Here is a 15,237-nt window from a genome sequence, read left to right as displayed (position 1 = left end):
GTAGGTGGGGCTGAGAGAGCTCTTGACAGAAACTGCTCTTTTTCAAGGACAGCTCTTATCAGAACTACGGCTTGCCCAAGGCCACCCAGCCAAGTGCAAGTGGGGAATCAAACCCGGTTTTCCCAGATTAGAGTCCGCACACTTAACCACTACACCAAACAGAAAATTATCTGGGTAAAATTCTGGTAACTTTATCCTCTATATACTTCATTCCCAACAAGCAATACAGCGGTGATACAGCAACCAAACCACATCAAGTTTTTAAAAAGAGCCTAGTTCACCACCAGTGATGGGATGTTGTCAACGTTATCTTCGAAAGAGTGCTGGACTAGAGCATTTCAAAGGATAAACATCCTAACTTTCCTGGGATTAACTAGGAAGTCCTCCCTGCAAGGTAGACTCACAGCAGGTAAAGTGGTAGGTAGTCTGACAGGTTAGGCACTAGATTCTATTGCTGGCTGTTACAACATCATTACGACACTGTTACGACATCAAAATAACATAGCTAGCACTTTGATATTGTATTGTTTTAAAAGAATTGTTTAAATGTTTTATGGCAATTTGATTGTTATCCAAAATAAAGTGGTAGGTAGTCTGACAGGTTAGGCACTAGATTCTATTGCTGGCTGTTACAACATCATTACGACACTGTTACGACATCAAAATAACATAGCTAGCACTTTGATATTGTATTGTTTTAAAAGAATTGTTTAAATGTTTTATGGCAATTTGATTGTTAATATGTATTTTCTCTTGTGTAAGCCACCCTGAGCCTGCCTTGGCGGGGTAGGGCAGGGTATAAATCAGAAAATAAACAAACAAAATCACCAGAATTAATATTTAAAATACATTTTTACTAAGGTGCAAGTGATACCTTAAAGAAAAACAGTTACTGTGAGGAGAAAATAATAAAACAAGGAATTCAAAGGCTAACTAAACGCTATAAGACATTGGTTCACAAGTGACAAGGTGCTACCCATTCATAGTTGCGGGTTACAGAGCAACTCTCTCCGGAGTCGGCAATGCCAGTGTTGTTTGGCTTCAGTGAGTATAAATCCAAGATGGCCAAGAGTAAGTCAGAGTATACCAACATGTCTTGGTAGCAAGTAGGCACACTTCAAGCTAAAGAATAGCTATGGCCCCGGTCACACGCGAGGATTTGGGCCGGGAGAGGGACGGATCGGATGCGTGGCAAATGGGCGCGATCCCACGGCAACATCTGGGAAGCGTTGCGCGCCCGTCACCGATCCGTCCCTCCCGCCCAAAACCCCGCACCAAAAAAGAACCACCTTCCTGGGTGGTTCATCCGGAAAGGCCACGGCAAGTGCGGCCGTGGGATCGCCGGTGCGTCCTTCCGCTGGCGCATCCCCAGCTCCTGGCCGAACTGCGCATGTGTGAGCATGCACCGTTCACCAGCCCCCCTCCCACCGTCGCTTTCTCCCCGGCATCTGATCGTGCCGGGGAGCAACGGCGCAGCGGCTCAGGTGATCCCGTCTCTAGTTTGGTGCGGCTCAGATTAGCCGCCCTCTGGCCGTCGTTTTTCCTGCCGTGTGGCAGGGACCTTTGAAGATCATTCCTTTATTACTAAGGGTCCCAGGCAGTGTTCCCTCTAAGCTCAGTTAGTGTGAGCCAGCTCACAGTTTTTTAGCCTCCGGCTCACACTTTTTTGTCTCAGCTCAGGAAGGATGGCTCCAGAGCCAACTGATTTATGCAGCAGCCAAATCGCTCGCTCACAGCTTTAATGCCGGTAGCTCACAAAGTAGAATTTTTGCTCACAAGACTCCACAGCTTAGAGGGAACGCTGGTCCCAAGTGTTGCTAGGCCCTTGCACCAATCAGGGCCCTCAGCAATTACTTATAGCCAAATGAATGAGACAATCTCTGACCAGACTACCTAACCGTGCCTCTGACCCTGTGAGAATGGAGATAGGTCTGTCTGCATCCAGCCCAAACTGGTTTCAACTGGATGGAATGGTAACTGGGAGACAGTACCATTGACACCAGTCATAAAATTACCACTATTTACCATTTTCTTTGTGTAGAATTTATTTTAGAAAACAATGAAGGGATTTTGGTTATTCAGATTTGGAGCATGAAACAAGCATGCTGCCCTATTCTGATCAGAACACTTAAATAGGAGGCATCCACAGAGACGCCCCAGATCCAGTAGAAACATAGCAGCACATTTTGAGCCTGAATGTTAATTGAGATCAGCGTCCTATCTGAATTTAATATTCTTAAGACTTGTTGTCTAACATTTATGAAACTGAGAGCTTGGGCACCACTATATTATCTCCGGAAGAAGATCCATTTTTGAAACGTTACTTATGTAATCCGGAGATGACATTTGGTTCAAGGATTTTCTATTGATTTGTGTATCATGTTGTAGTGCTTTAGATTGCAATACATAAACAGCATTCTTTATAAGTCTTATGACTGTTTGATTGTGGCTTTATACTTGGTTTAACTGATTGGGTCGTGTGTGTCCAGGGTTGTTTTGTAACATCCACAGATTGCAGACATATTTATGGAAACACATAAGTGTTACATATGACTGTGACAAGATATTTTGATATGCATTTCATGTCAGGAAAAGAATGTTTTGGAGGGGAAGGTCCAAGCCCCAATCACCACATGTCTCTTGGCCCAAATCTGAATCATGTCTTTGGGCACCTTGGAAGCACAATACTCCAGAACACATCACTTGACCTAACCCGGGGGAAATGTAATGTGCAGTTCTCTGCTTGGCCTCTTCTTGTGTTTTTGTACTGTAATCTGGAACTGACAGCATTTTCTGTTGACTTTGCTTTCAGGCTATTTGGGCTGTAACCCAGATAAACTCATATTCCAACCATATCCAGGGCTTCTATGTTTGCCTACCCTTGATTAGAGAACAATTTCAGACAACTCAGTAATGAAACTGCTTAAGCAGTCATGTCAGCAGAGTAATGAAAAGACAGATAGATACATGTTTTCCACAATTTATTCAACTAATAACTCTTTTATATAAGAACATAAGAGACTCCAAGACGGGATCAGGCCAAAGGTCCATCTAGTCCAACACTCTGTCACACAGAAAAATACCAGGTGCCATCAGGAGGTCCACCAGTGGGGCCAGGACATTGGAAGCCCTCCCACTGTTGACCCCCCCAAGCTTTTATACCCTGCCCTTCACTTCGAGTCTCAGAGCGGCTTACAAACTCCTTTCCCTTCCCCTCCCCACAACAGACACCCTGTGAGGTGGGTGGGGCTGAGAGAACTCTGACACAAACTGCTCTTTTTCAAGGACAGCTGTGCCAGAGCTTGTGACTGACCCAAGGTCACATCAACAGGTGCAAGTTGAGGAGTGGGGAATCAAACCCTGTTCTCCCAGATTAGAGTCCGCGCACTTAACCACTACACCAAACTGGCTCTCCCACTGTTGCCCCCCCCCCAGCACCAATATATATCCCAAACGTATACTCAACCATCTCTACTAATTGTTACTGTATAATCTTGCTAGTGGTTATTAAAGTCTCTTCTGGAAATGCTCACCTCCGTGTAGGCCTGGGTGACCTGCTCATATAGGGACTGATGATGATGGATGGCCAGTTCCAGGCCTTGCATTTCTGATGGGAGGCCTCCTTCACTGCACATTTTGCACCAGGCATCTACACCAGAGAGGAACTGGAAAAAAAGAAAATGGAGACTCATTTGAGACGCAACGAACTGATAGCTAATAGTAGGATGGATGTACTTCTTTGTTTTTTTTAAAAACACACACATCTATTTCAAAACACCATAGATCACAGCACAAAACAAAGGCAGGCTGACCCAAACAAAACTAAACAAAAAACATACAAGCCTTTTAAGCAGGCACCGGGCCCTGGGATCCCAAGAACGGCACAGTAACTAGCTTCATGGGCCTATGGGTTCCCTACGTTTGCATTTCTTAGACAGCCATCTCCTGTGTTGCATAGCAGACCATTTTAAGTGGCTCCTGAGTTTAAATTGCAAGTAGATAAATAGGTACCACTTCGGTGGGAACGTAACAGCATTCCGTGCGCCTTGGTGTTTAGTCATGCCGGCCACATGACCACGGAAATGTCTTCAGACAGCACTGGCTCTTTGGCTTTGAAACGGAGATGAGCACCGCAACCCTAGAGTCGGACTCAACTGGCTTTCGAGCAAGGGAACCTTTAGCTTTAGTTTAAAAATCAGCCTGTAATAATAGCCTCATCGGAGAGGGATCTATAGTTCTGTGGGGGGGGGGGAATAAAAAAAATCCCAACGGGTGTACCTAATCCCTTGAGCCTGTGTAAAGTAATTATTTGGATAGAAGCCTAAGACAACACAGAGCACAAAGCAGAGGAGGAATGTTACACAAACCTGAGGGCATAAACTTTTTCCTTTTAAAGGACTGGAGTGATAAACCTATGACCCAATAATATAATTAAATCTGCAGAGTAATTTCCTGAAGCCTATTTCCATCTTCTCCAGGGGATATGTAACACCATCTAGGTCTCGAAATGAGCTGTGCAGCACCTTGGAAGAGTCCTCTTAAATCAAGCCACTGATTCAGCAGCAGTTACAGTAAGCAATGCCTCCCCTTTAATTGCTTTGTAGAAGGAGGTATTTGAACAGGTTCAGCTTCCCTCATTCCTGTATGACAAGCGGCACCTGTCAAAATTCCCTATGATACAGCTATTAAGGGTACAGGAGCCCTGCCCTCTTTGGCATCTGATTGCTCTAGTCCTTCATTAAAGCAGCAGGGCTTAGCCTCTAGCTTGCACAATTAAAAGCAACAACCACAGAATTCCACCTATACGTTAACAGCAGAAACGCTATACTTGGAAATGAGCACACCTACAGAGCTTAAACAATGTCAGCCTGCGTAAAAAACATATTCAAAGAAGAGATGTTGTATTTCAGAGATTGCATGGGGGAGAGGAAAGAAACAAGCAGGCATTACATGAGAAAGGAATAACTTTATTTGGAAAAGGGATCTTGGTCTATGTCAGAGATGCCTAAACTTGTTGAGCCCATGGTCCCTTTTGGAATTTTGAGAAAGGTTAACAGCCATAGGGTTACCAAGTACCTACCTACGAATCGGTGGGGGACACATGCTTCCCCGCCAGAACATTATTGCGTGTAACACGGCCGCATCGCACTATCCTGTCGCCCAGATGTGACGTAAGCATGCTGGGCACGTAGCCGGGCGACACTCTGGCAATGGGGCTGGAAACTCGATGGTACCATAGAGTTTTCAGCCCCATTGCCAGAGCGTCGCCCGGCTACGTGCCCGCATCATGTCTGGGCGACAGGACAGTGCAGCGCCTGTGTTTTCTCCACGGGAATGTTCCCACCAAGAACTATACGTCCCCTGCCAATTTGCGGTAAGTACTTGGTAGCCCTAAACAGGCACCACCACAAAATGACTTCCATGGGAAGTGAAACCAACCACAAAATAGCTGCCTGGTGGGGTGGGAGAGGCAATCACAAAACATCGGGAGGTTCTAAGTCAAGCATTCTGTGATGGAGGAAGTACTCCATGAAGACCAAAGATGGCTCCTGGGGAATTCTGCAGCACCTGCTTCTTCAATGAGGTAGAAGAAAGCCAGGTTGCTGAGTAGACGGGGGAAATCTCTGGTCCCTTTAATTGAGGCTTAGTGTGTAGCGATGGGTAGCTGAAGCTTTTATTGGCTTGACGGTAACTAATAAAATCTAGTTAATAACATCCCATGAAGGCTCTATTAAAGGAGCAGAACATTTATTTTTTTCTCCAGGCGAGTTGGCAACTCTAAGAAGAGACAGAATGGTCCCTTTTCATTAGGGAAGACACGCTTCAGAAAGTCAATGGGCACCAGGAAACACGTGATTTGGCACCATGGCACTCATATGGCCGCCACATTGGGGATCCCCGATCGATGTTATTATTGTTAAAAAAAATCAGGGTAAAATCAAGTGTAACATGACAAGCAATCCCACGTGGATTCCAGTTCACCCATCAGGCTCCAAAAACCAAACCAAAGAATCCTATCAGAGATGCTATGCTTTATGGAAATTGTGGGAATGCCTACATAGCGGTCTGACTGCAAGCTAAACCCTTTTCAAAATGAATTGTGGCATTTCAGGATCAGCACTTTTCTGTGCTTAAAAAAATGTGTCCGTATGCCTGTATAAGGTTGAGCCAATCTCCACCAGGCTGTGGAAGGTCAGCAGTTCAGCAGTTCAAGGCCCGAGTTGCCACATGAGTTGCAAGAAATTGCAAGTAGACAAATAGGCACCACTTTGGTGGGAAGGCAACAGCATTCCGTGGGCCTTGGTGTTTAGTCATGCCGGCCACATGACCACGGAAACGTCTTCGGACAGTCCTGGCTCTTCGGCTTTGAAACGGAGATGAGCACCGCAACCCTAGAGTCGGACTCAACTGGCTTTCGAGCATAGGGTTTTTGTCAATCGTAGAGCGTCTAAAGATGTCACTTCCAGTGTTAACTGCAAGTGGCATCAATGCAGTGGTCCACTGCCAGTGCACCAGGCCTCGCCCCCAATTCCTCCCAGGGGTTGCCAGCTGCAGCCTCGCCACCCTCTCTGAGACTGGGAAGCTGAAGCGTGCCTCCCCAAATGCTACCTGTGAATTCAAAGTAGTACTGAGAGCGAACCTAGGGGCATTTCGATATGACTTCTTTCCAAACGCGCACTAAACTTGTCTATTGTTGATTTGCTCAGCAAAGTTGTGAACTGACAAGGAAAAATCCTAACCTAATAAGAGTCTGATCTGCAGGAAGTAGGCAAAGTCTTTCTACAATGTGGGAATCAGAATCAATGTCTGCCGATCCAGTTGCTCTTAAAAGACGTAGGTGCAAGGGTTGCCTGTAGGGTTGCCAAGTCGAAATATCTTCTTACCGGGGGGACTCCCGCACCACACGCACGTCACCTGGAAGTGACGTGATGACGCCGGGCACGCTGGGAGCGGGGCCACGACCATCCAAGGGAAAACCATAGAGTTTTCCCTCAAGTGACCGTGGCCCCGCCCCCAGCGTGCCCGGCGTGGTCGCGTCACTTCCGGGTGACACGCACGTTGGGGTGGGGCTCCCCCCGGGGCCCGATCCGCCGGTGATGGGGAACGAGCCTCTGGGGCGGGGTTTTCCCTGCCCCCCGGGGGGACTTGGGAAGCCTAGTTGCCTGAACAGTTTAGAAACCCTGTCTGAGAAAGGTACCTTAAGCAGGAGCTCAAACATTTAAAAAAAGCCCAGCAGGAACTCATTAGCATAATAGGCCACACCCAACAGCAGGAACTCGTTAGCATATTAGACCACACCCCTGACAGCACAGCTCATTAGCGCATTAGGCCGCACCCCCATGTTACCAGAAGTGTGGTCACCCAGCCACACCCACCTTTTGCTTGTTATTCTCTTTACCTTCTTTGTTGACAAAACCCAGGGCCTTTTTTGTAGCAGGAACTCCTTTGCATGTTAGGCCACACACCCCTAATGTAGCCAATCCTAATGAGTTTCTGCTGTTGGGTGTGGCCTGTTATGCTAATGAGTTCCTGCTGGGCGTGGCCAACTCGGGAGCCAGCCGGAACTCCGTTCCTGTGCGTTCCTGCCCCAAAATAGCCCTGATTTAACTCAAATGTTCATCTTTGCTTCCGTTGGCAACTGGTGGGAGATGGGGAGGGTAGAGATGCCAGATCCAGGCTGGGAAACTCCTGGAGATTTGGGAACGGAGCCTGGGGAGGACAGGGACCTTGGTGGGTGGGACAAGGCCACAGATTCCACCCTCCAACACGTCGATTTTCTTCTGGAGGCTGGCGTCCCTACGCTTTTCCTACCCTGTAGAGAAAAGAGGTAAGGACAGCAGGCAACTGCCTACCACTTCCTCCTCTTCTTCTGGGTCCTTCTCCCATCACCTTCCCATCTCTTCCCCTGTCAGTGCTTCTACTGGGCTCCACACCCACCTGGTTTGCAGGTCAGCAGTGACTCCTTGCCTGCCTGGGGCTGTATCAGCTGGCCCCATTGCCCAGCCGGCCTTCCCCTGCCCAGCCTCTTCATGCACCCAGCCTCCTCCTTCCAGGAGGGAGGAAGAGCTGACAAGTGCCAGGTAGAAGAAGAAGAGAGAAGAAGAAGAAGAGAGAAGAAGAAGAGATTGGATTTATACCCCGCCCTTCACTACCCAAGAGAGGCTCAGAGCGGCTTACAAACTCCTTTCCCTTCCCCTCCCCACAACAGACACCCTAGGAGGTAAAAGAAGAAGAAGAAGAGATTGGATTTATACTCCGCCCTTCACTACCCAAAGGTGTCTCAGAGCGGCTCACAAACTCCTTTCCTTTCCCCTCCCCACAACAGACACCCTGTGAGGTGGGTGGGGCTGAGAGAGCTCTGACAGAAACTGCTCTTTTTCAAGGACAGCTCTTGTCAGAACTACGGCTTGCCCAAGGTCATCCAGCCAGGTGCAAGGGGAGGAGTGGGGAATCAAACCCGGTTCTCCCAGATTAGAGTCCACGCACTTAACCACGACACCAAACTGGCTCTACCACTGACTCCCCCATCTAGGTTCTTCTCCTACAAACTCCTTCACCACCGATGCTGAGCTCCATGTCCACCCAATTCATGTGGCAGCTGCAGTTCCTTGCCTATCGTGGGCCTGCAGTGATTCACCCCATCGCCTAGCATGCTATAACCTGGCAGCTCTCCACCCTCCCAGCTCACAGGGTGGTGGTGACTGGGTTCCTTCTTCCCCCCCAATGTAGTCTCAGCAGCTTGGAGTGTGCCTCCATTCGTGAACACCCAGGTTCATGTCCGCCACCTGCAGCAGCTCAGATCTCATGGTGCACCCAGGTCTGTGCACCCGCCATGGTGGCTCAGGTTCCTGCACGCCCACTCCAGCATCTCTGTGCCCAAACCTACCTCCTCTTCTCTCTTTCTCCGGCTGAGTAGAGTGGTGGTGCATGAAGATCAAGACTTGGGATAGGCCCCCAAAAAGAACTGTCACCAAAAAAGCCCTGCTAAGGATGCTAAAACGTTTGACAGTGTACTCTGTGCTTGCTCTACTTAACCTATCTAAAAAGGGCTGGTGAGATGAGTAAGACAGTGTTCAAGTTACCATAAACTCCAAGGTAATATTCCAACTGAAATCCCTGACTTGGCTTGGAACTTCTAAAACTGAGAGACAAAGTTTGCACACCTATGACATAATGAGAGTTTAATGCGTTTCCCCTGAACTGGTGTTCTATGCACTGATTTGTTTGTTCACTCTGAGCGTGGGCACACCTTTGTGCCTCTTAACATGCTCAAGCCTGTGGCTAATTCTGTATGCCCTTAAGTCTAACTCATTATCCCTAGCTAATTTTCTTGTTTCTCTCCATCTTATTGTTAAATTATCTTTTTCACTCTGTTACGCTTAAGGAGCTTAAAATCCCATCAATAAAAAGAACAGGAGCTACGCTGCCTCTTTTGAGTAATACAAAAAACACCTCCGCAGTCCCTGCTTGATCCATTTTTTAAGTGCTCCACCTTTGCCATCCTGGCAGAATGCTTGCAACAAGTGCTTTACTCACTGAGATTTACAAGTTCAGTATCCCTGCCCAATCTTACCTGCTTATTAGCATGCTATTTTTATCAGGATGATGCAAGAATGATGGGCCTAGAAAGGATGTGAAAGTCATGTTGACTAATTCTACCTTAATCCCATATCAGAATCCCATGTCAGAATCAACCTACACAACATTTCAGGTCAATTTTAATGAACCACCAACACAGACCACCCTGTGATGTGCCATAACGGCTCTAGGACAAACCAAGGCTGTGGTCACACTGGCGGCTTGGCGCGATACGGTGCCGCCTCTAATTGAACCGGGTTAAAGTGTAGTGGGATATATTAGCCACACAGCACACCCTGCTGTGCGTTACCCATGGAGACATCCTGTGGTAAAGCATCCACATTATTGTGGCGCCTCAGCCATGGAGCGAATGGCAAAAAAAATAATAATTCAAAAACCATGTGTGTGCATGCACACAGACCCCGTAGATTCCCACTAGGCTGTTCCTGAGGGCCCAATAACCTGCAGGGACAACATTTTGGAGGACTCAGTAGGCTGCCACAGAAGAGGGGGGAATCATTGCTGCCCTTTCTTAAGGAAAGGATACTTAATTTTTCTTAAAGGTACAGTTGGATACCAGGCCATTATCTGGTAATCCTCACAAAAACTCTGAAAAGGAGATCAGTATGATCTGCAAAGTGTAAACAGTGGTATGAGACTAGTGATGCCAGGCTATAGCAGGTGCCCCGCATCCAAGGTCATTGGCCACCAGTGCCAAATGGAGGAAATGGGGGGAAGGTGCCCTCGGCTGGCATCACACCTGTGTGCTTGTATCACTCCCAGACATAGGGATGCTCAAGAGGTTTACAAAAATTTGATGGTAAAACCATAGGGTTTTTGTCAATCGTAGAGCGTCTAAAGATGCCACTTCCAGCGTTAACTGCAAGTGGCATCAATGCAGTGGTCCACTGCCAGTGCACCAGGCCTCGCCCCCAATTCCTCCCAGGGGTTGCCAGCTGCAGCCTCGCCACCCTCTCTGAGACTGGGAAGCTGAAGCGTGCCTCCCCAAATGCTACCTGTGAATTCAAAGTAGTACTGAGAGCGAACCTAGGAGCATTCTGATGTGAGTTCTTTCCAAACGCGCACTTCAACTTGTCAGTTGTTGATTTGCTCAGCAAAGTTGTAAACTGACAAGGAAAAATCCTATCCTAATAAGAGTCTGATCTGCAGGAAGCAGGCAAAGTCCTTCTACAATGTGGAGATCAGAATCAATGTCTGCCGATCAAGTTGCTCTTAAAAGACGTAGGCGCAAGGGTTGCCTGAACAGTTTAGAAACCCTGTCTGAGAAAGGTACCTTAAGCAGGAGCTCAAACATTTAACTCAGGTCCCTGCCACACAGCGGTAAAAAGCACGGCCAAAGTGCGGCTTTTTATCGCCACACCAAAAGAGACACGTGGCGCCGGGATCCCCTGAGCCGCCAAGCACTTCCTCCCTGGCATGATCAGATGCCGGGGGGAAGCCACTGAAGGAAGAGCGCGGCAGCTGAACTGTGCACTTAACCACTACACCAGGTCTGTGCATCTGACATGGTGGCTCAGGTTCCTGCATGCCCACTCCAGCATCTCTGTGCCCAAACCTACCTCCTCTTCTCTCTTTCTCTGGCTGAGTAGAGTGGTGGTGCATGAAGGTCAAGACTTGGGATAGGCCCCCAAAAAGAACTGTCACCAAAAAAGCCCTGCTAAGGATGCTAAAACTTTTGGTGAACAGTGTACTCTGTGCTTGCTCTACTTAACCTATCTAAAAAGGGCTGGTGAGATGAGTAAGACAATGTTCAAGTTACCATAAACTCCAAGGTAATATTCCAACTGAAATCCCTGACTTGGCTTGGAACTTCTAAAACTGAGAGGCAAACTTTGCACACCTATGACATAATGAGAGTTTAATGCGTTTCCCCTGAACTGGTGTTCTATGCACTGATTGGTTTGTTCACTCTGAGCATGGCACACCTTTGTGCCTCTTAACATGCTCAAGCCTGTGGCTAATTCTGTATGCCCTTAAGTCTAACTCATTATCCCTAGCTAATTTTCTTGTTTCTCTCCATCTTATTGTTAAATTATCTTTTTCACTCTGTTACGCTTAAGGAGCTTAAAATCCCATCAATAAAAAGAACAGGAGCTACGCTGCCTCTTTTGAGTAATACAAAAAACACCTCCGCAGTCCCTGCTTGATCCATTTTTTAAGTGCTCCACCTTTGCCATCCTGGCAGAATGCTTGCAACAAGTGCCTTACTCACTGAGATTTACAAATTCAGTATCCCTGCCCAATCTTACCTGCTTATTAGCATGCTGTTTTTATCAGGATGATGCAAGAATGATGGGCCTAGAAAGGATGTGAAAGTCATGTTGACTAATTCTACCTTAATCCCATATCAGAATCCCATGTCAGAATCAACCTACACAACATTTCAGGTCAATTTTAATGAACCACCAACACAGACCACCCTGTGATGTGCCATAACGGCTCTAGGACAAACCAAGGCTGTGGTCACACTGGCGGCTTGGCGCGATACGGTGCCGCCTCTAATTGAACCGGGTTAAAGTGTAGTGGGATATATTAGCCACACAGCACACCCTGCTGTGCGTTACCCATGGAGACATCCTGTGGTAAAGCATCCACATTATTGTGGCGCCTCAGCCATGGAGCGAATGGCAAAAAAAATAATAATTCAAAAACCATGTGTGTGCATGCACACAGAGGCAATTCTTTTTAAAAACCAGCTCCGTAGCAGCAGAACGGATCTGCAGGCCCATCCCCCCCCCCCCCAGGAATGTCAGGGAGGACTGATAAGGCAATAAGCAGAGCCAGCAGATGTGCAAAGTGGGCAGGGGTTACAAAATCAAAAGTGGGAATTAGCAATGCAGGGCAGCAATATACAGTTATTGATCATGTTACAAAGACAAGCATTCCCCACGTCAAGGGTCCGAACCTGACAATTTTAGCCTCACAACAGCCCTGTGCGGCAGGTTAGGCTGAGAGTGTATGACTGGCTGATGGTCACGTAGTAAGCTCCCATGGCAGAGTGGGGATTTGAATCTGGGTCTCCAAGATAGTAATCTGAAACACTGACCACTACACTGGCTGCCGCTGAACTGTAGCAAGTCACCTGGTCCTGATGAATCCTCCCTCAAAGGCCAAAACAGCCCTGTACAGGGTTCTAGCCCCCCTCGCCTTCTGGAAACCAAGGCTTGAAGGCTATACTGTTGTGGTTGCCTACCAACAACCACTTCTGGGAATAATTGCTTGTTTCTGCCTTCATCTTCATAGTGTGCTGAGGGAGTTTAAGTCTCTAAATTGTAAATCTGTGACTCAACATCTTAAAGCTACAGGGCCTGATTCTGTCATGGGGTGGGGGATGAATTCAATTTCAGATAAAATACAGCCTCCAGCCCTTTCAGATACATTGTCAGATTCAGGGCTTTTTTTGTAGAAAAAGCCCAGCAGGAACTCATTAGCATATTAGGCCACACACCCATATTACCAGAAGTGTGGTCATCCAGCCACCCTTTTGCTTCTTATTCTGTTGACCTTGTTTGTTGTCAAAACCCAGGGCTTCTTTTGTAGCAGGAACTCCTTTGCATGTTAGGCCACACACCCCTAATGTAGCCAATCCTAATGAGTTTCTGCTGTTGGGTGTGGCCTATTATGCTAATGAGCTCCTGCTGGGTGTGGCCAACTCGGGAGCCAGCCGGAACTCCGTTCCTGTGCATTCCTTCCCAAAAAGCCCTGGACTCAGATTTAAAAGAGCCATCACCTCAACAAGAGTTAGAAGTGAGCATTCTACTTAGGAAAGTAGTGTACTCTGGTTACTAGCTAAGAGGGAAAGGGGGAGCGATGAGGGAGATCTAAAAGCACATGAAATGAAAACATATTGGAACATGAAAGATCAAGGTAATTATAATGCTAATCCTCCAGTCCTAAGCACCCCTATACACCATTGTATCCAGAAGGATTTATTATTTGTACTGCACGGCTAAACAGATTTCATTCTTTTGGAAAGGCCTGTTTCTGCCTTAATTTGCTTGTGTGCTGAGGGAGTTTAATTCTCTAAATTGTAAAACTATGACTCAACGTCGAACCAGAAGAACCGGAACAGACTACATCTTTCAATCCCAGATGACGGAACTGCTTGAAAGCCTAGTCTGTAGGCTTCTCTGTTTTCTCCCCCAGATATTTGATGCTTGCTGGCTTTCTATCAATACTCCCTCCAAATACTGTCTTGCCTACCTGCAAGCAAGTAGCAGCGGCCACTCAGCTTCTCCCTTTTCCCCACTTCTTGTTTCCCCAGTCTTGCAAGACTCTGGTAACTATCTGGCAATCTCTTTCAAGAAACTGTATTTTTAATCTGCTTTTTTTGCAGCAGGGGGTGGGGAGGGGAGAGAAAGAGAGGCAGTGCAAAGCCATGGTAATGTGGCTGTTCTGGAATGCAACTGCTCCAGCCAGGTCTAAGCAGCGCAGGCCTGCATCTCCTCCCCTGTGTTTTCTTGTGATTTCTGCACCTGACATCTGGTGCTTTTCCCAGTCCCACTTCACTAGAAACAGAAGCCCAAAGACCTGCTGGTCAAGAAGTGATGAGAGAAAATCCCATGATACAGCCATCACTCTGACGAAGTGCAGACTGCAATCCTTGTGTTAACCCTGCAGTCACTGCACATCTACATGGAAAGCTGAAGGAGTTGGAAGCAGCAGATCAGAAGACAGGGATATTTTCTTCAAGAGGAAGAAAAAGAGATTGGATTTATACCCCGCCCTTCACTACCCAAAGGTGTCTCAGAGCGGCTTACAAACTCCTTTCCCTTCCCCTCCCCACAACAGACACCCTGTGAGGTAGGCGGGGCTGAGAGAGCTCTGACAGAAACGGCTCTTTTTCAAGGACAGCTCTTATCAGAACTACGGCTTGCCCAAGGTCATCCAGCCAGGTGCAAGTGGAGGAGTGGGGAATCAAACCCGGTTCTCCCAGATTAGAGTCCACGCACTTAACCATTACACCAAACTGGCCAGTCCTATCTTTTTAAAATGTCTGTGCTGGTATGAACAGATTATTACACAAGTGAATTTTAAGTGGCTTTTACATGGTCACTGGAAGGTGGTGGCATACCAGTGCTAGGAGGCAATATCACAGAAGACCTTGGTCTCTATGCAGAGCTACCAGCTCTGGGGGTTGGGAAGTACCTTGAGGGGTGGAGCCTCAGTAGGGGAGGGACCTCAATGGGGTATGATGCCAGGGTCTCCATCCGCCAAAGCAGCCATTTTCTCCAGGGGAACTGAATTTGGTCATCTGGAGATCAACTGTAATAGCGAGAGATCTCCACCTGCCACCTGGGGGTTGGCAACTCTACCTCTATGCCTTTGTCGATGGGCCTCCAGAGCAACTGGTTGGCTGCTGTGTGAAACAGGATGCTGGGCTAGACAAGCCAGTGGTCTGATCCGGCGTGGCTCTTACGTTCTTAAGGGCCAAACTGTCAGGCATGTCCAACTTCGAACAGGTAGTGATCTATTATTTCCGGCCAAAAGTGCCGGTGATCTACTACCATGAAAATAAAGTTTCAAATTAGTTTCGAATTAGATTTTAACCCACTAAAGTTGGGTTCCACCCACCCACCCACCCACCCATTTATAATGCACCTTCTGTCATTTAGTAAAGGTAAAGGTTCCCTTGCT

The 15,237-nt window shown here is 47.4% G+C and overlaps 1 protein-coding gene across 1 annotated transcript in view; it reads right to left on the bottom strand.

The window, feature by feature from the left end:
* LOC107125643 (kalirin) overlaps positions 1-15,237 on the bottom strand; it is a gene marked incomplete at both ends in the record, with an annotated part of 264,080 nt that overhangs the window by 182,867 nt on the left and 65,976 nt on the right. Inside the window, one exon of the mRNA XM_015429084.1 lies at positions 3,534-3,665. Within this exon, the coding sequence (XP_015284570.1) occupies positions 3,534-3,665 (132 nt within the window). The remainder of the gene's footprint in view (positions 1-3,533; positions 3,666-15,237) is intronic.

This window comes from Gekko japonicus, unplaced genomic scaffold (assembly GCF_001447785.1).
Source record: "Gekko japonicus isolate JY-2015 unplaced genomic scaffold, Gekko_japonicus_V1.1 scaffold1791, whole genome shotgun sequence".
NCBI classification, from domain to species: Eukaryota; Metazoa; Chordata; class Lepidosauria; order Squamata; family Gekkonidae; genus Gekko; species Gekko japonicus.
This window is presented reverse-complemented; position numbering and strand designations above follow the sequence as displayed.